The sequence below is a fragment of the Choloepus didactylus genome, chromosome 13 (genome assembly GCF_015220235.1).
Source record: "Choloepus didactylus isolate mChoDid1 chromosome 13, mChoDid1.pri, whole genome shotgun sequence".
Classification (NCBI taxonomy): Eukaryota; Metazoa; Chordata; class Mammalia; order Pilosa; family Megalonychidae; genus Choloepus; species Choloepus didactylus.
In genome coordinates this window covers 70,924,676-70,948,472 of record NC_051319.1, presented here as the reverse complement: position 1 = coordinate 70,948,472, position 23,797 = coordinate 70,924,676, and the positions used below count along the sequence as shown (strand labels likewise).

At 35.7% G+C, this 23,797-nt stretch overlaps 1 protein-coding gene across 1 annotated transcript in view; it reads right to left on the bottom strand.

Annotated features, from left to right (window-relative positions):
* ADAMTS19 (ADAM metallopeptidase with thrombospondin type 1 motif 19) overlaps positions 1-23,797 on the bottom strand; it is a 274,154-nt gene that overhangs the window by 70,201 nt on the left and 180,156 nt on the right. Inside the window, exons 13-15 of the mRNA XM_037802030.1 lie at positions 22,769-22,941; positions 11,024-11,151; positions 7,045-7,165 (exon numbers count right to left, since the gene is read on the bottom strand). Coding sequence (XP_037657958.1) covers positions 7,045-7,165; positions 11,024-11,151; positions 22,769-22,941 — 422 coding nt within the window. The remainder of the gene's footprint in view (positions 1-7,044; positions 7,166-11,023; positions 11,152-22,768; positions 22,942-23,797) is intronic.

Below are 23,797 nucleotides of genomic sequence, written 5' to 3'. Positions count from 1 at the left end.
AAACTAACAAAATATATACAAAATCTATATGAAGAAATCAATAAAATTTGGATGAAAGCAGTTGAAGAAGATCTAAATAAATGGAGAGCTATTCCAGATTCATGGATGGGAAGATTCAATATTATTAAGATGTCAATTCTTCCCAAATTGGTATATAGATTAAATGCAATTCCAATTAAAATCCCAGCAAGCTATTTTACAGTTATCAAAATTTTTTTTCTAAAGTTTATATGGAAAGTCAAAAGACCCAGAATGGCCAGCATGATACTAACGAACAAAGTCGGAGGACTGACATTACTTGACTTCAAGACTTACTGTAAAGCTACAGCGATCAATACAGTGTGGTATTGGCAAAAGAATAGACAAATGGACCAATGGAACAGAGTAGAAAACCCAGAAAAAGTCCCACAAATACAGTCAACTGATATTTGACAAGGGAACAAAGGAAATTAAGTTGAGAAAGGATGATCTTTTCAACAAATGATGCTGGAACAACTGACTGGCCACATACAAAAAAAAAAGATGAATCATTATACACTCCTTATTTCTGTCCCCCAAATCAATTCAAAATGGATTACAGACCTAAATGAAAAATGAATAACTGCAACACTTTTAAAAGATAACATAGGAGAAAATCTGGGTGACCCTGGGGTTGGCGATGACTTAAGCACAACCCCAAAAGCGCAATCCATGAAAGAAAAAAAGAACTGACTTCATTAAAACTGAAAACTTCTGCTTTGCAAAGGATTCTGTTCAGAGAAAGAAAACACAAGCCACAGTCTGGGAGAAAATATTTGCAAAATACGTATCTGACCAAAGGACTTGTATCCAAAATATACAAAGAACACTTAAAACTGAATAAAACTGAAAAGAAAACAAATGACCCAATTTAAAAATAGGCAAAAGAGCTGAACAGACACCTCACCAAACAAGATATACAGATGGCAAATAAGCATATGAAAAGAGCTCAAACTCATATATCATTAGTGAATTGCAAATTAAAACAAGATACCAGTACACACCTATTAGAATAGCCAAAAATCCAAAACACAGACTACATCAAATGCTGATGAAGATGTAGAGCAACAGGAGCTCTCATTCATTTCTGATGGGAATGCAAAATGGCACAGCCACTTTGGAAGACAGCTTTGCAGTCTTCCAAAAAAAAAAAAAATGCTAAACATAGACTTACCACATGATCCAGCAATTGAATGCCTAGGTACTTACCCAAAAGAGTCAAAAGCTTATATCCACTTAAAAACCTGGGCAAGAATGTTTATTCATAATTGCCCCAAACTGGAAGCAAACAAGATGCTCTTCCAGTGGTGAATGGATAAACAAATGTGGCATATCCACACAGTGGAATAGAATTCAACGATAAAAAGAAATGAGCTATCAAGCCATGAAAAAACATGAAGGAACTTTAAATGCATATTTCTAAGTGAAAGAAGCCAGTCGGAAAAGGATACAAACTATGATTCCCACTGTAGAAAGGTAAAATGGGTTCAGGGAGGGTGCAGGGATATATAGGTGGAGGACAGGGCATTTTTTTAGGATTATGAAACTATTCTGTATGATACCATATTGGTGGATACATGACATTAGCATTTGTCAAAATCCATAGAACTGTATACACAAAGAGTGAACTCTAAGGTAAACTATTGACTTTAGTTATTAAAACTGTATCAGTAATGGCTCTTCAATTGTAACAAATGTCCCACACTAATGCAGGATGCAAATAATAGGGGAAACTATCTGCCTGTATAGGGCAGGGGGAAAAACTGCACTTTCTGTGCAATTTTTCTGTAAACCTGAAACTACTCCCAAAATGAAGTTATAAAAATTTTATTAAAATCCTTTTTAATACTCTTCTCAGTATTTCTGTGTAGATCCACATATCTGAAAAAGCCTAATTTTTTCAGTTACTTAAAAAAGGTAAATAGCTATTTACAGGGTTATCCCCTGTTTCTTATTTGTTCAAATTCCTGAGGATGTTTACACTTTTTTGGTAATACCGACAGGTAGCATACACCCCACCTGGTGGCAGTGGCTAGAAATTAGGGGCATGTGCCTTCAGAATCATAATTTCCACTCAAGAACACTGCTTATTCAATTTCTTCATTTTCAGTAACAACAAACATAAAAGCACTATTATTTTGTTACATGAACAAAATAGGCAGCAATGAAAATATAAACAGATGTTTAATGCCCATTTGCACATAGAAATAAGATGATCTCTGCTTTCAATAAGATTATTATCTAATTGGATAGACAAGGCATAAATACATTCTCTGTATATGAGTTAAATAAAACTGCAAGCATTTTATTAAAAATATAATATGCAAAATGATATAGTTACTTTCCTACCAAGGAATATAAAACAGTGCTTTTTAAACTGCCGGGCCTTGCCTGATCACATATGACACTCACACACACACACACACACACACACACTACTGCCCTCATAAATTTCACTGCAATTTTTTCTCACAGAGGCATGGTTTTTTCTCTTTTAAATAGTTGTATACATTTTTCACCTTTGGGAAACACTAGCATTGGCAGTAGTCATTATCATTCAGAGGAGATAGCAATTCCTGTATTCAAGGAAGCCTTCATACAGGAGAAAACAAATGAACTATCTGAAAAATGGACAGGATTTGGATATATATGGAAAAAGGATGCATACACTGTATGTAAAGCACAGTAAGGGAGAAAGTGGTGGGTTTCTTTTTAGTAGCATATGAACAAAATAATTCTGACAGAATGAGAGGATGTAAGAAGATGTCTCCATTGAAGAGGGTTTAAACACATGTCCAGAGAACTGAATTTATCAACTTGAAGCCACTGAAAATTCTAGGGCAAGGAATTTGGTAATCAGATTCTGTCTTGGGGAAGCTTTCTTTAACAGCAATGTGCAGGCTGTATAGGGGAATCGAGTTGGGGATAACCGTGATCAGGAGGCTAATGTAGAATTCCAGGAGTGGCAGAGGTTACAGTAGAAAATCCCACAGGCACTATGAAGAAAAAAATATACTGATCTTGGTGCCTGACAGAAAGTGGGGAAATAAGCATTGAAAGCAATTCCCTGTTATTACTTAAGTGAGAATAGGGGAACAGGAAAATGCAAGAGGATACTTCTAGCTTTGGTGATAATTTGATAAGTTCAATTTTGCAATTTTTATTTAATGGAATGGTATAACACACTAGTAAAAGCATCCAGTAAGAATGCTGGAACATCTGGAACTCCAGAGAAAGGTCATATTATTGATGTCCTTTGGGAGGCATCCTTGCAGACGTGGTAGCTGAAATCATGGGAGTAACTTTAGAAAATCAAGAGAGAAGTCAAAGACTAAACCTTAGAGGCTACTAAACTTAGTAATGGAGAGGATGAAAATAAATCAGGAAAGAAGACAAAGAAGGGGTAATCACCAGAGAAAGAGGAGATCTGGTCTATTTTGATGTAGTGGTAAAGTATGGATCAGAATATTTAGAGAAAGGTGACTAAGGAGTGTCCACTGGATTTGACAATCAGGAGATGACTGTAAATCTCTGAGCAAATTAAAAAAGAGTAGAAACTGAAAGGGAGAGGTAGTATGATAAATTTCTGTTTGATGGAATTCCAAGGTATTTTATATTGTTGAGCAATAGTTATATCTAAACTTACAGTTTCTTCTAGAGCAAGTCTCAGTTATTTTTTAAACTGGAATGGCCTTGAATACAGATGAGTTAGCCTGAGATTAGTGAAGAAAGAGAAACATTAAGCAATGAAATATGAAAAAAAAGTCAATGGCTGTGGACTTAGTCTTTTTTAGAGAATAAAATCATTTGACACAATTGAGAATGTACATTTTTTAAGAGGTGGATGTGAGTATTTTCTGTCTAGCTAAGAAGTTGGAACATGATATTAGTGGATGTCAATATGAAATTGACCCTTAAATTGGACAGTTTATTTGTATATAGGAAAATCTTACTGTATAACTTAATTCCCATTTGTAATCAGCCATCTTAAAATATTAATAGTGATCATCATCTTCATTGTGTTATAATGATAAATGCCATATTCTGAACAACTTCTATGTGCTAGTCAATAGTCTAGGTACTTCACTTAAATCTAAGGTAGATACTATATTTCTTATTTGATGAGAAAATAAAGGTGGAAAAAAAACAAAAAATCAAGACTGCATTATCAGGAATTAGCTGACCCAAGTTTTTGCCTCAGTGATTCCACTATAGCTTTCTGCCATGACCCTCAGCTACTATTTCATAAAATAGATTAGATGACTCTCTCACTGTTGTGGCAAATAACAGAAACTCTAAGAGCACGTCCTCCTTATACAGGATCAGTATCATCGTCTTCTTTTATTACAAAGGGCACAATTTATGCCGAGTTTCTTCTTAGTCTATATAGCTAAACAAGCGTACAGTTCCACAACTTGCCAAAGACACAATTTACATTTCATTGCCTTAAAAAATGTTTCCCTGGCTAGGCAAGTTATAATGAAAAAACATGATAAAGTACTAAGAAAAATTTAAAACACACAATCTTTTATGTTTGTTTTCTACCTCCAACAAAAATGATGTAACAAATTGAGAATAGAGCATAAGGATTGAAAACACCCACGTGTGTCTGCACATGTGTTCCTCATGCAATATGCACAGTGGGCATGGCCAACTGAACCAAAGAAGGCTACTCCTTCAAGAGATTCTAGGAAGCCCAGAAACTACGAGGATGCTATTGTCTCAAGACGAATGGCTATAACATTTCTGAAGTTACAAAAAGGTGAAACCCATGATAGAATTAGGGACTCAGGCAGCTTTTTAAATGTGAAAGTTCTTAAAAATATGATCTTTTATTATTAACTAAATTAACAAATATTAATGGACCAAGCTTTGTGTTGGTCATTGGGAATATAATGTTGACCAAAAAGAGTCATGATATTTTTCCTGCGTGGGCTTAAAGTCAATTGGGGAAGGCAAACAAATACATCTAAGATTAAAGATGTGATTGGAGGTATACCATATGGGTACAAATATGGTGAGCATCAACAAACCAGTCATATTGGTAGGAGGTGGAGGTCATTCAGGGAGCACTTCCCTAAGGAAGTGACATCTGAGCTGAGATCCAAGTGATGTCTAAGAATTAACCAGGAAAAGCTAAGAGGGAAACTGACAGAAACACATTTACAAATGCAAGGTGCTAGGAGGGTGTGTGGTCAGTTTGACGATCTATAAGAAACCTGGGTGGTTGCAGCTAAGAAAAGTAACGGGACCTTGGTGTGAGATGAAGCTGGAGAGACAGACCATGCAGGACCTTGTAAGCCAAGTTAAGAATTCTGATCTTTTCCCTATGAGCAATGTGAAACCAGTGAAGAGATGTAAAGAAGAAGGTGACATTAGGAGTCTGATATTAGAAATATCTTACACACTTCAGACATTTTCTACAGAACAGATGCTGTTAAAATAAGTTACCTATAGCAAACAAAATAACAAACAAAAGTAGAAATTAAGGTGTAAGAAAAATAGAAGGGGTTTGAAGTAGTAGTCAAGGGATTAATGTAGTCAGAATGAAAAGCATCACTGATTTCTTTGATAGTATTTCCATTTTCTATGTTTAATGGCAAAAGAAAATGTTATTACGATTAAACAAAGACATCAGAACTGAATGTGCATCAGTGTTCTTCAGTGAACTGTTTCCCTGTATACTAAATAACCATGCAAGAGTATGCTAAAAAATTCTACTATCCTTAAATTTCTTCATTCTTTCAGTTTGAACTTTCGCACTATAAAAGCATCTCCCATCACAATCATGCTGAAAATCTTATTATAATTGCATTCCTTAGTTGACAGTCTGAGAGCCTGTTATAGCTAAGTCTGCCTTTTCTAAATGAGTGCTGGCAGATTTTGACTTGTGGGACCTGTCACATTTTTTCACAGCTTTGGAGATTTTGAGATTTTGATCTGCAATTTACTCTGGGACTTATTTATAGGCTTCAAGATCTTTATGCTCACTTATCTTTTATCCTACTGGGGCCTAACAAAAGGTTATATTCAAACTTTAGAGGGCTGTGTCTAATTTTCCTTTCCAAAGGACTCTTTCATTGAGCATGAACTTGGGTTTTTGATTATTCAAACATAAATGGCTTGTTCCTTCTATTAAAACTAATTCAAATTTTGGGCTGAGGATTTTTGGTTTTCCTTTTGAATAAGAAAGGAGCATATAAGTAGGAATAAGTTCATATACACATATAGTTTATACATACATTAATACTATACTAATATTGATGAAAATAGAATTATAAACACTAAAAGATTCAACAGATAAATGTTTATGTCCAGGAAAGAGACTAATGTGAACACAGAAACCTTTGTTGGAGGACCGAATATAAAGCACTTTCTATAGATAAAGCTTATTTTGGGTCATTATATTTCAGTGTAGATAATATCACTTTTTGCTGTGAACCATTTTAAAAATCACACTACACAGATCATCCTCATATCTGTTTTGTATTATCCCCAATTTATAGATGTAAGAGAGAATGACTTCCTGTTATTAGTATATCAGGAACATCATCCCTGCACTGCCATAGACATTCTTAACAAAGTTTATTCCCTTCAAATTTACTAACAACATTAAGAAAAAAAAATAAAGAAGATGGAAAGCTGAAACTTGAAGAGTAAGATTCTCAATAGTTGCTTCGGGCTGTTACAAATCATTATTTTTTGTTAAACATCCTCTTTAGCATTGGAGAATAAGGTCTGCAGAAACTTGATAACATTAGCCAATGCAAATTAGATTATTCCTGTGCTGCTCTAATTTATTAAATGCACAACAGATGACTTCATATTTTTATTATTGGGAAATGGGTTTGTTAGAATTTTTGGCTCCTATCACATGTATTGTATATAATCATGAAAAATTATTCAATACCCACTGCAAAAATCAACAGAATCAGAACTATGGTCTATAAATCAAGTTCAATGTAATCTTTTTTGCCCAGAGACTGAGGATTATTAATTATGAAAAAAAAAAATAAAGAAAATTACCTGCTCCTCTGGTGTGATTAAAATCCCCTTTAATGATTTTGCATGATTTTCCATTGCCATTGCATACACCACAATGGTCTTCCCTTGCAAGAGACCCTAGTAAACCATCACAACCAACTTTCTGGAATGAAAGAAAGACAGTATGTCAAAAACCAAGGCTTTCTTTCTTTCTTTTTTTGTTTTTTGCTGTGAATTTAGGACAAATCTAATCTCTATAAACAAGATTTATTCAATTGACAAACTAAAATGTCATACTTCCTGTTGCAAACTAATACAGCAAGTACATGCCTGATAATATAATCCATAAGTGACCAAATAGTACAATAGGATAATAGTTTTTTTTTCTTGTTTTAACTATTATTTCCCAGAGTAATTTGAAAAAATTAGTATTATTGAGAAAAATGCAATTTATATGAATTCCAAAGCAAATCACATTTTTGTGAAACATATCTTGATTAATCCAATTCCTTCTCTTCAACTTAGAACAAACTTCACTATATGGGTGGCTCCACATCTGAAGTGGCGGCAAAGCAAAATGCTGAATATTAAACAGTAACTTTCTGAAAAAAACAAACACAAATATTCATTTTCACTACAGCTCACTAACCAATTTCTACTCCCTCTTTGGCATCCAGTATATGAAGAGACGAACCAAGGAGTGTTCTAAGAGCTGTTCACAGCTTGTATGTAGAATAATGAAATATGAACAGCAGGGAAAATTTTTTGTGCTTCCAGAAGAATTCTATTAATACAAATCCTCTGAGACAAAATCAGTCGACCCCTTCTAATGAATAGTTTGCCTCCTATTGATGTTCAGAAAATACAATCACGTTTTGCAAAGTTGTGCATATTCAAAGGGCAGGAATTCACATGTCAATACAATCAGAAATTAATGGTAAGATTACACAATTTACTCTTAAACAAGAAAGATTTGGAAAAGAGACTGATGATATATCCATTTATAATAAGTTCCAATTAGTTTAGAGCAATTTTTAAGACATTAGATGAAGCAAAAAAAAAAAAAAATAAAGGCAGTATATTTTGCTTTGGCTATTAGTGGTGGTATTGAGGTGCTAGAAGTCCGAGGATTATAAAATGCAGCTGCAGGACGAATATCCTGAAAGATCAAACATCACATTGAAAGGCATAGTATCCCTTCCTTTTGTCAACAGGAGACTACCAGGGTCAAAAGGTAGACAAAGTGAATGCACTGGTAGTGAATTTTGATCAGCAAGTCAAAGCTTATTCTGGAAGAAAGAGAAAGTATGTCTCTAGATGAAAGGAGTAGTAGCTACCACAGGAAATGCTCAAAATACAACAAAGGTATGTAAAGAAGACACATGAAAAGATCTGGGAGTCCTGGGGTAAGGAAAAAGAAAAACCTCTCCTTCACATAAAAATGAAGTAAAATTTAAAGTAGAGCTTAGAGTGATTTTGAAGTGATAAAAGCACTTTCATTGTTATATTCCTAGCACTCAACTTTTTTTCTTGGTGTACAGTAAGAGTTTCATAAATAGTAATTAAATGAACTAATAAGTTGGTATTTAGTAGTTTTTTTTTTTAGGTTTTACCCTTACCCTTTTAACTGGGAAATTACAAGTTCTCTAAATATAAAGTAAAAGTTAGGGATAGACATATATGCCGTAGCTCAATAATAATATATTTTTAAACAATTAAAGATTTCATAATTATAATTGGTAGTCTCAAGTATTCACATTTATCAAATTATGCTCACAAAAATCCAAAATTTGAGGATAAACTACTTTGAAAGGCAACACCATTTAACTAGTAACAGGTATCTGAAGTACAACTGGCATTCTGGAGCTGGGCAGTTAGCAAGATAATACAGGGTTTGGCGTTCCTTATTCTTTTCAGTGAAGGAAACTTCACAGAGCCACATTGGATCACAGCAGAAAGCTGTCTGTTTTGTTTGTTCTTTTTAGTCCATTCACCAAGTTTAGAATTCAACTTTCAGCTTTGGTGCTACATATTTTGCAATAAAGCAAAAACACTACATCCAAACCTGATATACAGAGGGTCCCCAGAGGGAAACAAAACAAAAAGCCATGTTTTTAATTATATGAAAAGAACTGAATGGAGCATTTTAGTTAAAAAGCCAGAATCCTGAAGTATTTCACTGCTGTCAGAAGTCACAATCCATTTCATATAACTCTAACTATAATAATCAGATTCACATAGCACATATATAGAATTTTTGTTGTTGCTGAATTTTAATGTCTAGCCAGGGAATCTGTAAAGGATCTGGCTTACACAATACTGTTAAGTGAAAAGCATAACAATCTAGGCTGCTTGGCATATAAGGTTAGGAAAATAATTTTTGAAAAATAAATTCATTTAAGATATCCACCAATCTGACAGATTTATATACAATGCTGAAATAAAGCTAAAAACTTTAACTATACAATATGTATTCTGAAAATAAAATATGTATAGGTAAAAGATCCACAATGATTTTTTTATAGACAAATGAAAATTACATTTCCTATTACTGCTAAATTCTGCTAAAGAATGAAGGAAACTTAAATGTAATTATAAGACTGCCTCTTATGCCAATGGTGTTATATGTGATTCTGTGCTTTCAACTTTACAGCATCCTGGCAAAACATAGAAATATTGGAGCTGGGAAAGCAATTAAGCTTCATGTTGTTCCCAGGTTCCTAACCAGAATTCCACAGATCCCTATTGGACCACAGATTGGTCCATCCATAATTTGTAAATGCTTGCAAATTTATGAGTGTGTGTATATGTATTCAGATGTGCATTTTTCTGGGAACAAACAGCCTTATCATCAGATTCTCAAAGGAGTGTGCACCACAATATATGACCACTGGTCTAACAACATCATTTTACAGATCAATTAATGGATGCATATGGATTTTAAGTGATTTGCCCAAGAACAATGTTTCCTAGTGGCTGCCCTGGATTCTGTACTGTACCACACAGATACCCTTTTCATTTCTAAAGGATTTAGCAGCCCTGTTTCTGGAAGGTTTATTGACTGATGGCTTTCAGCTCTCAACCCTCTTCAGAAATTGCCTAACCTAAAGAAAACAGCCTTTTCCGTAGTCACATACCTTTCCTGGAACAGCTTACATCCCAAAACTGGTAGGGTAAAAAGGCCTGGTTTTCTCACTCAAAATGGGGATAACTTTCAAGAGCTATCCCAGCTTAAAAGCTCATGAGACAATCAGCTGAGGTCTTGTTGAGACTACCCCACAGCCCAATTTTTCCCAATGCTCCATACTGATTTCTTCCCCTCCCCAATGTTGATCATGAAAGCACCCTCTCTCCCACCTCAAACTTCCCACATGTTAATCTGGCAGAGGAAGCCAACCTAAGACAGTGGAAGGGCTTTGACTACCAACTTCAAGTTCTAGTCTTTGATCTTTCCACTATACTGTTCATATCACTTTAACAGAATTTCTGTTTTTGCAAAGGAAAAAAAACAACGTAGCAAATAGTAATTATTCTTTAAAAGGAAGAGAAAGGCAAATATAATGCAAACGTAATATTTAAGTATTTTAAGAAAATTTAGTGAATTTAAAATCAGCTGATTCAAAGGTGCTGAGAATATTATTAAGTGAGTAATAGGACTCATTTGCCACATGTCTCAGTCTTGGACAGAAAACATGGAGAACTGGAGTGTTTGGATTTTTCATGGAATGTTTTGACATGGAATGCACAGAAGTATCCCAATTTTAGATCTCTAATACATAGAACTACAGAATCAAAATCTCAGATTCTTTCAGCTAGTAATGTGGCTGGTCTACTCCAAACCCTTCATCATACAAAAGAAGAGTTTCAAAGTAGATCAGAGTTGCTTAAGGGCAGAGTTGAGTCAGGATTATCCCAATATCTTTGGAATCCTGGTCCTGAGCTTTCTCCCATACTGTGCAGCTCTTCACTGGCCCCATAATCTTCAATCAACATATAGATTCTCACTTTTGGCATGTCTTACCTGGCACCTGCCATTTGCACAGATATCTAATCCCTGAGATCCACAAGAAGTTCCATCCATCACCTTTTCTGACAGAAGAATAGGCTGTTCTTTTCCAACAGGAGAGCAAAACAAGGCACATGGTTTTTCTATATAGAGAGGATAAAAAGAAATTAGTAAGCATTACTCCTTAAATATTGTTTCATAAGCTTTATTATTCAAAACAATTATAGAGTAAAAAAAATGATTGGCTGTTAATGTAGTAATGTAACACTACTGTAGGGATTATTATAAGTATTAAGTATGATAATGCCTGTAAAAAATTAGCCACCCAATGAATATTAATTGCCTTCATCTTTAAAAATATGGATTCTATTCACTTTGTAAAATGTATCATTTATTATTCTCTGGCACTAAATCTCTATCACACATAAGCCAATGTCTCTCAAAACTATCTCCTTCCCACCATTTTTTACTCATATCTTTTGAAATATCTCTTCCTTCCTCTTGGGTACATATCAGAATTCTACCTATTTTTCAAGTCCTGGTATGAGACTTACTTTATCCATGAAGCCTTCCTTAATGTCTCACTTCTAAATCCCAATATGCTAGTTTTCCATTATTATGAGATAAGCAATTCTCATAAGATTTTCCATTTCTAGGATGTTCAGAAATGCAATCCAATCGACTGAAAACATTCATAATTGAGCATAATCACTGATGTGCTACCTGGGACTCAACACTTCTTGCTACTTACTCAGAGAGTATTTCAGTATGTATGATATCTAGGCTGAGAACAACTTATCTAGGTAAAGAATTCTTGAGTGGCTAGCAGTCTTCTTCAGTGCCTCATTGAACAATAAGGTAGGATGCTTGGGGTTTAAACACTTGCCTCTGAGGCTCAAAGAGTGGCAAAATATTTTTAAATGGTTGTTTCTATTTCTAAGCCCCCTACAGAGGAGCTCTAGTGTTTTGTAACACCAGTAGGAGGGGCATCCAAATCTGAAACTTCAGAGCAATTTCCATGCTACATTACTACTCTATTGGCTTGACACCAGTCAGGTCCTTAACTGTTTATTAAGCTCATATAAATAGAATGGAAAACAATTTACAGTCTCTGACACTGATCTTCGCTTATGTTTTCAGTAAAGTTCCACATATGCTGATGGGATTCTAGAAATACCAAATAACAGCCAGAGGCATGGAACAGGGTATCACTTTGCAAAGAGAAGACAGTTAAGTGAGCCTTCAGAAGTGAACATTTCAAATAGTTTCACAGGTGGCTTCTGAATACTGCTCTAAACAAATTTCGGGAGTTGGAACATGTCCTTTAATGTGCATGGTTTTGAAATTTTCCTTTAAGATGCCATTATAAGCCGCAATAAAGCATTTCAGTGTGCTCTCACACCTCAAAGTAGGTTATGTTTATTCAATGACTGCTTACTATGTCATATCTTTGGACTGAAAAACAGCTGGTGTAATTGTAACACTTTAAAAGTGGTATATATAAATCTCTTTCTAGAGTTTTCTTTAAATAGAGGAGCAAACCAGATATATGAATAATGCTGAAAGGAATTAGTGTACTAGAAAATTCCATTCACATTCCAAGTAAGAATTCAGATATTATAACATGCTGTCAATACCCTTTTCTTACTTTATGTGTATAGATGTCAAATAAACATTTGACACCAATCTTTCCTTCCTAGAGGATATTCTGAAGAATATGACATTGTAGTGGTCCATGTAACATGCCAGCACTTGGCAGGCAGGCTCTGCCTTGATTTAAAAGACCACCCCCTTCCAAGATATGCATTAGACATGAGTTTCAGCCAAATTTCAGCACAAGAATATGTAAAACACCTGAATACTAAAGCCATGCACCTCTTTTCTCCAAAAATAGATGTTCACTACTGCTTTGGTATCCTTCATTTAATTCTCCTAGCCATGATTTACGTATTACATAAACATGTAGTGAGACAGGCACTTGCATTTTATGGGGTTTTGTAATGTTACAAAGACTTGGAATTTTTTTAAAGAATTATACTTTTCAAATTTTTCCACAGTGCTATAATACACAAAGGCTAATTGTTGTTGTGTTTCTTATTCATTATATAGACTGATGTGTCTGATTGATAAGTAATGCAAAATTATCAAACATGCTAGCTTGTTAATATAAATAATTAATATGGATCATTTTGATGATAAACACCATTTTATAAAGGTCAAGAGCTTCTTTAACTGTGATTTGCAACAGTCTATTTTAAATATAATTTTTTATTAGAGAAGTTGTAGGTTTACAGAAAAATCATGCAGAAAATACAGGTTTTTCTGTAAACCTCCAACAGCTTTAGTATTTTAAACTGACCCCATTCTTTCCATTTGAAAAAAAATCTGGTTGGAACCTGAGATCATCTGTTTTCTGTCTCTTATTTCACACATGAGAAAATAGGCTTCAAATAAGGTTAACACTATCAAGTTCTCAAGGCCTGTTAGGAATAGACATGGCATTAACTCTCAAATTATGTGGACAGACATACTGATTATATGTTTAGTTTAAAGTATAATAGTTATATATTCAGACTTATGCAATAAATATTAATTGAAAGGTTAATATATGCCAGAGAGTATACTATGTACAGGCATTAGACGGAATAAACACATATTAAAATGTGCTATTACAGTGTGCTTGTGGGGTACTTGCAAGGGACACAACCCAATTTGGAGGATGAGGGGAATTTGCTTTTCTTAGAGGATTTGACACAACTGAGTCCAAGAAATGAGTAGAAGCTTTCAAGGTAAATAAACGGTGAGAGGGATCAAAGCTTGAGAAGGAAATGTTGTTAGGATAAGGAAGCAGTGTGAATACAAACCCAGAAGTAAGAGAGCATGAAGTATCTGAGAGGTGGAAAGAATTTGACTTCCATCTACTAAACTCTTGAAAAGGGAATGGATGCAGAAGAGGAGCAGGAAGTTAAAGGGGCCAGGCCACAAAAAGGCTTCGTAGGTCTTGTGACAGGAAGTGGTTTCCTAGACCTTACACCCAAAGCACGAGCAATAGGTCTAAGGGTCAGATAAATGGGATCTCCTCAAAACTGAACCCTTTTGTGTATCAAAGGACTTTATCAGAAAAGTAAAAAGGCAGCCTCTGCAATGGGAGACAATACTTAAAAAACACATATCAGATAAGGGTTTAATATCCAGAATATAAAAAGAGATTCTATAACTCAATAACAAAAAGAAAAACAACCCAATTAAAAAATGGGCAAAAAACATGGAAAGATAGTTTTCTGAAGAGAAAATACAAATGGCTCAAAAACACATGAAACGATGCTCAATTTCATTGCCTATTAGGGAAATGAAAATGAAAACCACAATGAGACATCATCTCACATCTGCTAGAATGGCCATTAACAACAACAAAAAAAAATTACAACTGCTGGAGAGGATGTGGAGAAAGAGGTACACTTATTCACTGTTGGTGGGAATGTAGAATGGTGCAGCCACTCTGGAAGGCAGTTCTTCAGGAAGCTAAGTATAAAATTGCCATATGATCCAGCAATCCCATTACTAGGTATAAGCTTGGAGGAATTGAAAGCTAGGACATGAATGGACATTTGTAAACAGATGTTTATAGCAGCATTATTCACGATTGCCAAGAGATGGAAACAGCCCAAATGTCCATCAATGGACAAGTGGATAAACAAACTGTGGTATATATACATGATGGAACATTATGCAGCTATAAGACATATTAAAGTAATGGAGCATATAACAACATGTATGAAACTTGAAGATGCTATGTTGAGCGAAACTAGCCAGAAACAAAAGGACAAATACTCTATGGTCTCACTAATATGAACTAATATTAATAAGCAAACTTTGAGAGTTAAAGCTGAGCACACAGGTTATCAGGAGATAGAAAGAGGGTAGAGATCAGACATATGGTGCTGAAGGAGGACAGAATGTTCAACAGGCTTGATTGTATAGATCCAGGAATGGATAGCACAGTACTGTGTGATGGTAGCACAATTTTTAAGTACACTCAACACAGATGTCTGTGAGAATGGTTGAAAAAGGAAGGCTAGGTGCTTGTATGATACCAGAAAGAAAGATAGAAAACAAAGACTGGGACTGTATATTTAGTGAAATCTAGAGTGGCCAATGATGGTGATTAAATGTACATATAAGAATGTCTTTACATGAGGGAGAACAAATGAATGTCAACTTTGCAAGGTGTTGAAAACAGGATGGTATTGAGGAAAACATACAGTAAATGCAGACTAGACTCTATAACTAACAGTAACATTGTAATATGCTTCCATTAATTGTAACAAAGGCAATATACCAAAGCTAAATGTCTATAAGAGGGGTTTATAAGGGAGGAGTATGTGATTCTAGGTGGTGGTGGTGTCTGACATTTTAATTGTATTTTTATTTTGTATTTATTTTTTGTTTTCTTTTTTTAAATATGTCATTTTCTTTTTCTTTTTCCTTTTTTCTCCTCTTTCTCTTTCTTTGCAGAAGAAATAGAACTGTCCTCATATAGACTGTGGTGCTGAATGCATAGCTATGTGATTAGACCAGGCACCAATGACTGTTTACTAAGGATGAAATGTATGGTGTGTGAATAAAACTGTTTAAAAAATAAACAGAGGGATACAAGTGCTGGAGAAAATGTGGAGAGAGGGATGTACCTAATCACTGTTGGTGGGGAAGGAGAATGGTGTATCCCATCTGGAGGGCAGTGTGGTGATTCCATAGGACGCTAAGTATGGGTTTGCCATATGGCCCTGTAATTCCGTTACTGGGTACATATGTTGAAGAACTGAGAGCAGGGGCACAAATGGACATTTGCACACTGGTGATTACAGTGGCAGTGTTCATGATTCACAATGGATGGAGGTGACATAAGGGTACATCGACTGTTGAATGGAAGGGCGAACAGTGGTGTATACATACAATGGAATATTGAACAGCCACAAGAAGATATGAAGTTGTAAGGTATGTAGCTAGGTGAATGGACCTTGAGGACAGTAAGTTGAGTGAAATGAATAAGAAATCAAAAGACAAACATTATAACGCCTCACTAATATGGACTAACTATAATGTGCAAATTCTGACTATTGAATCTGAGAGTACAGATAACGTTACCAGGGGAAGGCTTATGGTAAAGGTTCCTGGATTGTAAGCTCTTGCAGCAGTTAAATCTATTTCTGAGTTGAAATGGTTACTTCTAAATTCTGAGATACTATACTCTTTGTGTATAACCTGGTTGTCCTTGGAACTTCAGGTATCTGTGTGACACCCGAGACTCAGAGCCAGAGTTCAGCAGCTATGAATGCTATAGAACAAATGCTAAAGAAGCCAAAAAAGAGATCAGAAGGCTACAATAAGAGATATGAATAAAATGGATTTGGTTAGTACTAAGGTAAATCAGACTAAAGGTAAAGGATAATACTGACTGTGTTTTAAAACTTCAACTTCTGTGTGAGACCAAAGGAAAAGATGTTTATTTGGTACAAAATCTATACTTTCTGTATAATTTAACTTATATGGTCAGTTTATTCACTCAACATAACTACATGGAACCTTGAACAGGGAGTGATATCTGGTTAGTTTGTTCAGATTAGTGGGAACCCCCAATACATCTCAGAGTAAATTGGGCAGAGAATAAGAAGGCATTTGCAAAGCCCCTTGAAGGACTGTGGAAAAAATGTGGAGATATTAAACTTTCCCAACTGGGGAATTCCTTATATTCTTGCAAGCATTGGGGACTACAAATTTAGTAGGCTGAGCCCTTGATCTTGAGACTTTCCCTTATGAAGCTTATTGCTGCAAAGGAGAGGCTAAGCCTATTATAACTGTGCCTAAGAGTCTCCCTCAGAGAGCCTCCTCATTGCACAGATGTGGCTCCCTCTCTCTCTCTAAGCCAACTCTACAGGTAAACTCACTGCCCTCCCTTACGTGGGATGTGACTCCCAGGGGTAAAAATCCCCTTGGCAACGTGGGACATGACTCCTGGGGATGAACCTGGAGCAGCATCAAGGGATTGAGAAAGCCTTCTTGACCAAAAGGGGGAAGAGAAATGTAAAACAAAATAAAGTTTCAGTGGCCAAGAGGGTTCTAATGGAGTCAAGAGGTCATTATGAAGGTTATTCTTATGCATTACATAGATATCCCTTTTTAGTCTTTCTTTTGTGTATTAGAATAGCTAGAAGGAAATATATGAAGCTGGTGAACTGCAATCCAGTATCCTTGATTCTTGAAGATGAATGTATAACTATATAGCTATATAGTGTGACCATGTGATTGTGAAAACCTTGTAGCTCACAGTCCCTTTATCCAGTGTATAGACAGATGAGTAGAACAATGGAGACAAAAAGTAAATGAAAAATAGAGGGGAGATGGGGTATGGGATGTTTTGAGTGTTCTTTTTTTCTTTTATTTTTATTATTATTATTTTTTTTTTTTTTGGAGTAATGAATGTGTTCAAAGGCTGATTGTGGTGATGAATGTACAACTATATGATGATACTGTGAACAACTGATTGTACACTGTGAATGACTGTATGGTATGTGAATATATCTCAATAAAACTGCTTTAAAAAATGGCTTTGCGAATCATGTAATGAAGTTGAGATTGGTCCTGAGAGCAAATGTGCTCACAGAAGTGTATTACCTGGGGCAGAGACGGACAGACCTGGCCTTTTAAAAGGCCAGTCTGGCTGAGATCAGTAGGGACTTGAGGAGGAGGAGAGTGCCCTTAGGGAAGCCAAAGAGGAAGCTGGTTGAGGAATCCAAGTTAGAGATAATACAATCAGAAAAAAGATGGTAGCAGTAGGGACAGAAAGATTTGGGCAAATGTAAGACAGATATATTCAGAAGTCAGACTCAATAGTCTTTTCTGATTGATCAGATGTGGATGGAGATTGAAGAAGAAGGATTCTTGACTTGATTTTGTCAGTGGGGTTGATCATGATGCCATTCTCTACAAGAAAGTACATTACGAGAAGCAGATGGTAGAAAAGACAAGAAAGGATAAATGAAGAAGAGGAAGTGTTCAAGTTGGGACATGCTGAGTTAGAGGCGAATGGGATACCTGGTGGAGATGTTCATGAGACAGATAGGTAAGCAGGGAAGGAGCACAGAAGAGAGAAATCGGGGTTGGAGATTAATATTTGGGTTCCATTCTCAAGCTAGAGAATAATTAACATTACTGCAAGGGGAATATTTAAGTAGAAGAGAAGATGGGCCAGGGCAGATAATCAGCAAATTCCCATCATTCATTCACCTGACATTTATTAAGTGCCTACTCTGTGCCAAGTACTGTTTTAGGAACTATAGATACAGAAATGAATAAAATATGATAACAAGCTCCACTCATATAAATATTACTCTGAGGAGGGCAGAAAATAAACAAATAAAATCTGAACATATTCTGTCAGACGGCAGTAAGTTCCATGGGGAAAAAAATAAAGCAGGAGAAGGAAAAGGCATTGAGTTAATACTTAACAAAAGACCTGAAGGAGATGAGGGAGCGAGTCATGTCAATATCTGGGGTAAGTGTTTGAAAAGGGAGAACAACAATTTCCAAAACCTGAGAGTGGCATACCTGACTTGTTCCAAAGAGAACAAGGAAGCCAATGTGGCTGGAAGGGTGTGATGGGGGAGCATTAGGAAATGAAGTCGAGGGCAGCAGTGGACCAGGTAGTGGAGGTCCTCACAGGCCTTTAAAGAAACGTTGGATGTTTACTCTGAGTGAGTTGGGAAGATAATGGAGAGTTCTGGGAGGAGGAATAACATGATCTAATTGGCATTTTAAATGTGTCACTCAGCTGTTTTGTTGCTCCTGCGGGATGCAAGGGCACAGGTAGAAAGACCAATCTGAAGGCTTTTGCAATCATCCAGGTGAAGGACAGTGGCTTGTACCAGTGTGGCAGCTCTGAAGATGTTGGGAAATGATCATCTTTTGGGTATATTTTGAAGATAGAGCTAGCAGAGCTTGCTGATGTTTTGAATGTGTAAGTAAAAGAGAAACAAAAAACCTGATGACTCTAAGATTTTATTCTAAGCATCTGGAAAGACAGAATTGTCATTTATTAAGAGGATTATGGAAATAGGGGATTGTGTTATTATTTACCGAACACATATGTTTTGAGCATCAATGACTAAGTGGCAGTGTCAGGGACTGGATAGGCAGTGGGGGCAAAGCTCGTCAAAGTTTTGAGAGCTTCATAGAGTTTGCAAAGTAGATACTAAATAATTACGAAAGTTGCAGGTGTGAACAGCGTGATGAAGGAGGGGCACATACTATCAGAAAAGTATATAATATGGTGGTTCATTTGGAAGATGGATGCCAGGAAGAATGAGGATTATTCTCATGAGTGAGCATTGAAGAGAAGAAGTTAACCATGGGGGAGGGGGAACAGGAGTTTCAAAGTAAAGAGTCATAAACTAAAGAAACAGTATGTTTGGAGGCCAGGTGGGGTAAGAGGGCATGTTGTGTTTGAGGCAGTAAAATAAGACCAATATCTGGAGTGCTGAGAATAGAAGGCAGCACTCAAGATGAGGCAGGAAACACTAATCAGGGCATTGTTTTGTATGTCATGTTATACAAAAAAGAGCTATGGGAAGCTAGTGAAATGCTTTAAATGGGAGATAGATATGATCACATTTGTACATTATAAAAATATCTCTTGGCTGCCTATGAAGAATGAATTGAAGTAGGGGAAGAGCAGAATCCGAAAGACTATTTAGGAACTACCTGCAGTAGCCCAAGCAACAGGCTCTGACAACTAGAGTTAGGATAGTGAGGGTGGAGATGAAGTAGAGATGGAGTGGTGAGATATTCAAGAAGTAAAACAGATAAGACACAGTTATCGATCGGATATGCCACGGAGGAAGACGGAAGTGTTAAGAGTGACTCACAGTTCTCTGGCTGTGCAACTGAAAAGTAGCACAACTTTCACTGATATAGAAAATACTAAAGAAGGTGAGTAGACATGGGTAAGAAAGGTTAAGGTAATGAGTTTAGTCTTAAACTCATTAGACTAAATACATATTTTTGGAAAAAAATTTTAATGCTATTTACAATACATCAAAATATAAAACATTTAGAAATAAAGTTAACAAAATATCTTTTAAGAACTCCTCACTATAAAACAGAAAACATTGCTGAGAAAAAATTTAAAAGACCTAAACAAATGAAACGATACATCATGTTCGTGTTCTGGAAAACTATTATTAAGATAGCACTCATCTTCCAAAAATATTTAAGGTCATCACAATCAAAATCTCAGCAGAGTTTTTTGTAGAAATTGACCAGCTAATTCTATAATTCTATGGAAATGCAAAGGGTATAGACTGGCCAAAACAATCTTGAAAAAAGAAAACAAAGTTAAGGATTCACACTTCCTGATATCAAGGTCATAAGACTACACAGTATTGGCATAAGGTTAGACAAACAGATGATTAGAACAGAATGCAAAGTCCAGAAACAGACAAACACATGCATAGTTGTTAGTAAGAATAAATATTAAGTAGGCAGGTGTACATATAAATTTGGAGCACAAAGGAAGAAAAACTGGCTGTATAAATTACACATTTAAACTCATGTATAAATTCATGAGTTATCTGCATATTTGAAGTCATGGGTGTGGATATGGTCACCTAAAATGAAAAGGTAGAGTGAAAAGAGAATAGGGCCTAAGATAGAAACTTGAAGAATCCCACTGTTTAATGGTGAGGTAGAGAAGATGAGCCAACATGGCAGAAGTCAAATGAGCCAGACATATAGTAAGAAAGCCAAGAGGGTGTTGTGCTATGGATACCAAGGCACATGAGTGTTTCTAGAACTAAGGAGAGTCAAGCATGTTAATTTATCTGATCGGTCAAGTAAGAAGAGGGCTGGAAACCATTCATTAGGTTTAGTTTCCATGGGACTCCTTGATAACCTTGGTGAGATTTGCATTCACAGAATGACTAAAGTTGAATCCAAGTTGAAGCAAATGGAAAGTAAAGAAACAGAAGGAGGAAAACAGAGCTCTTTTGAGAAGAGTAGCTGTGAGGGGAAAAGGGTATAAACATACTGGTTGCAGGTGAGTATGAGCTTGAGGGAGAGTTTGTATTTTTTCTGTGTGAAAGAGTCCTAAATATTTTTAAAAATTAAATATGAATGATACAACAGAAAGGAGATTAAACATACAAGAGAATGTAGGGGTTAACTCTACTCTCTGTACAATTTCAATATCACTTATATCTCTATAAAATATCTGAAAAGGGAAGAGGGGGATGACAAACAGGGCACAGGACCTTCCTTAGAAATGAGGAATTGAAAACTCTTCTATCACAGTAGAAAATAGAACAGAAGGGTAGGGCACATGAAGGTAGACTTATGTGTTTGATGGTGAGAAAATGAGAGGATAATCATCTGATGACTGCTGTTTTTTTTCCAGTAAATAATGAAATAATCTGCCCTACTGTTTGGCTTTCTCCATTAGTGTGCTCAGGTACTCACACTGAGAATAGGGTTTTGTCAGATGGGTGCACTAATTCTCAGGAGCAATGGAGTTTAGGCTTTTAAAGGAGTATTACTGAAGTGATGGAAAACAGTCCTAATGACCAAGGGGGGAAATAAAGGACAGAATGGCAGCATCAAAGTCAATGAATTCACAGATTCCCTCACCACTTTTGGTAATTACAATTTAAACCCACAGCCCACTGGTCATGAGCAAGTATTAACATTCTTAACTAATGAGGCAGCAGATAATTTTCTTAAAATTCTTATTTTGAAATAAATAATTAAGGATTTACAGAAAGTTGCAAAAATAGTAAAGAAGGCCCATGCACCCTTCATCCAGTTTCCCCCAATGGTTTCACAGTGGTAACAATACATGAGCAAACCAAGGAAACTGACATTGATATGTGTGTCTGTGCATATGCAGATTTGTGCAATCACCAGTACAATTAACATACTGAACTACCGCATCAGCACATAGTCTTCCTCATGCTACTCCTCCATAATCATACCCATCACTCTCCCTACTACCATACCTAACCCTGGCAACCACTAATCTGTTCTCCATCTCCATAATTATGTCATTTCAATAAGTTTATACAAAGGAATTCATGCAAATGTGGGAACTTTTGAGATTGGCTTTTTTCACTCAGCATAATGCCCTGAGATCCATCATAGTTCCTTTGCTTTACCAAGTAGTATTCCATAGTTTGGATGTATCACAGTTTTTTAACCCATTCCTCTATTGAGAGATTTTGGTTGTTTCTGGTTTGGGGCTTTTAAAACTAAAGATGCTCTGACCCTTCACGTACAGGTTTTTATGTGGAAATAAATTTTCATTTCCAAGGGATAAATGCCCAGGTGTGAGATTTCTGCACTGTATGATCAGTGTGCATTTAGCTCTTTTACAAACTGCCAAACTATTTTCCAGAGTGTCTGTACCATTTTACATTCTCACCAGCAATGGATGATAAATTCAGTTTCTCATTCTCTGCAGCATATGATATTTTCACTATTTTTTATTTTTATTGGTAGCTGTTCTAATTCTACCTGTACTAATATCCAATTAAATTTTTTTTAAAATAAAGTTTTAGTCAATGTTTCTGATTTTTGTATTATAGTAAAGGTAGAAAAAAATGGAATTTGCAATACCTGGAAGATAATCTGTAAAATGACATTGACTATTATTGTAAAACACTGCAAAACCGTAGGTCTCCTTACTGAAGATGGCAGCAATCTGGCTGGTCTCACCTTCATCCATAACGGCTTGCCACTGGTGCCCGTGCTTTGGGTGGGAAGTTCTAACACTAGAGGCCTGACACTGCCAGTCTCTGAATCCAGGCCCACCTGCAGGACAAGGTGGATTCTCACATATCCTATATTGTTTTCTGGGACCATTGCAATCCCTTGCTTCAGAACCTAACCTAGAAAAGATAGTACATACAATCAATTTTATCTTTTTATATGTAAAGATAAATATTTAATATTAATAAGAACCTATGCTATTACATTAATAATGTATTTTCCATATTAAATCTTTATTTGAAAATATGGATGCATTAAATATATATTTAATACATATTTATATTAATTAAAATTTTTTTTCTTCAATCCTTGGTCAATTTATCTTCTGAAATACATGAAGAATAAAAGTCAACTTGCTATGAAAATGATACAGAGGAGTAAAGGGCAGAGTCTAGGGGAAAAAAAAGAAAGCCCGCAGTTCCATGAAGAAGTTTCTTAACTTTTAAAGGAAATGTTTTAAAAGTTTTTCACATAAATTCTGAAAGCTCTAGAACTGTTTGTGAAGGAACTATGCCATGTACTCCACTCCAACAGAGTTAAAGCATACCAGTTGAAAGCACTTTCCTATACATTTTCCCAGAATCACCCTTAGAATGGTGGGGTTGATATTTGATAGTACTCCCTATCTGTGCACACCTTTATCAAACTTTCATTTTTATCATTCTTAGCTTCTATTCCCATTAATTTTCTTCTCATTCCCTCTCTTTCTGAAGTCCTGTCAACTTCCTGCTCTTCTCACAGTTCCTTTATATGCCACTTAAGTTTTCTAATAGATGTCTCCCTGCGTATTTAAATATAACTGTTTGTATGATTTGCTGAAAAAATTATCCTTTGTAGCTTTTAACTATTTATTCTTAGAAGAGATGGTCACTATTCTCTTCTAAAAAGGGGGTTTTACACATAGTAAATAATTGGGAGGGATTTTTCTGCTTTCCAGTAGAGTAAGATTTGAGAAGATTCTTGGAATTTTTAACA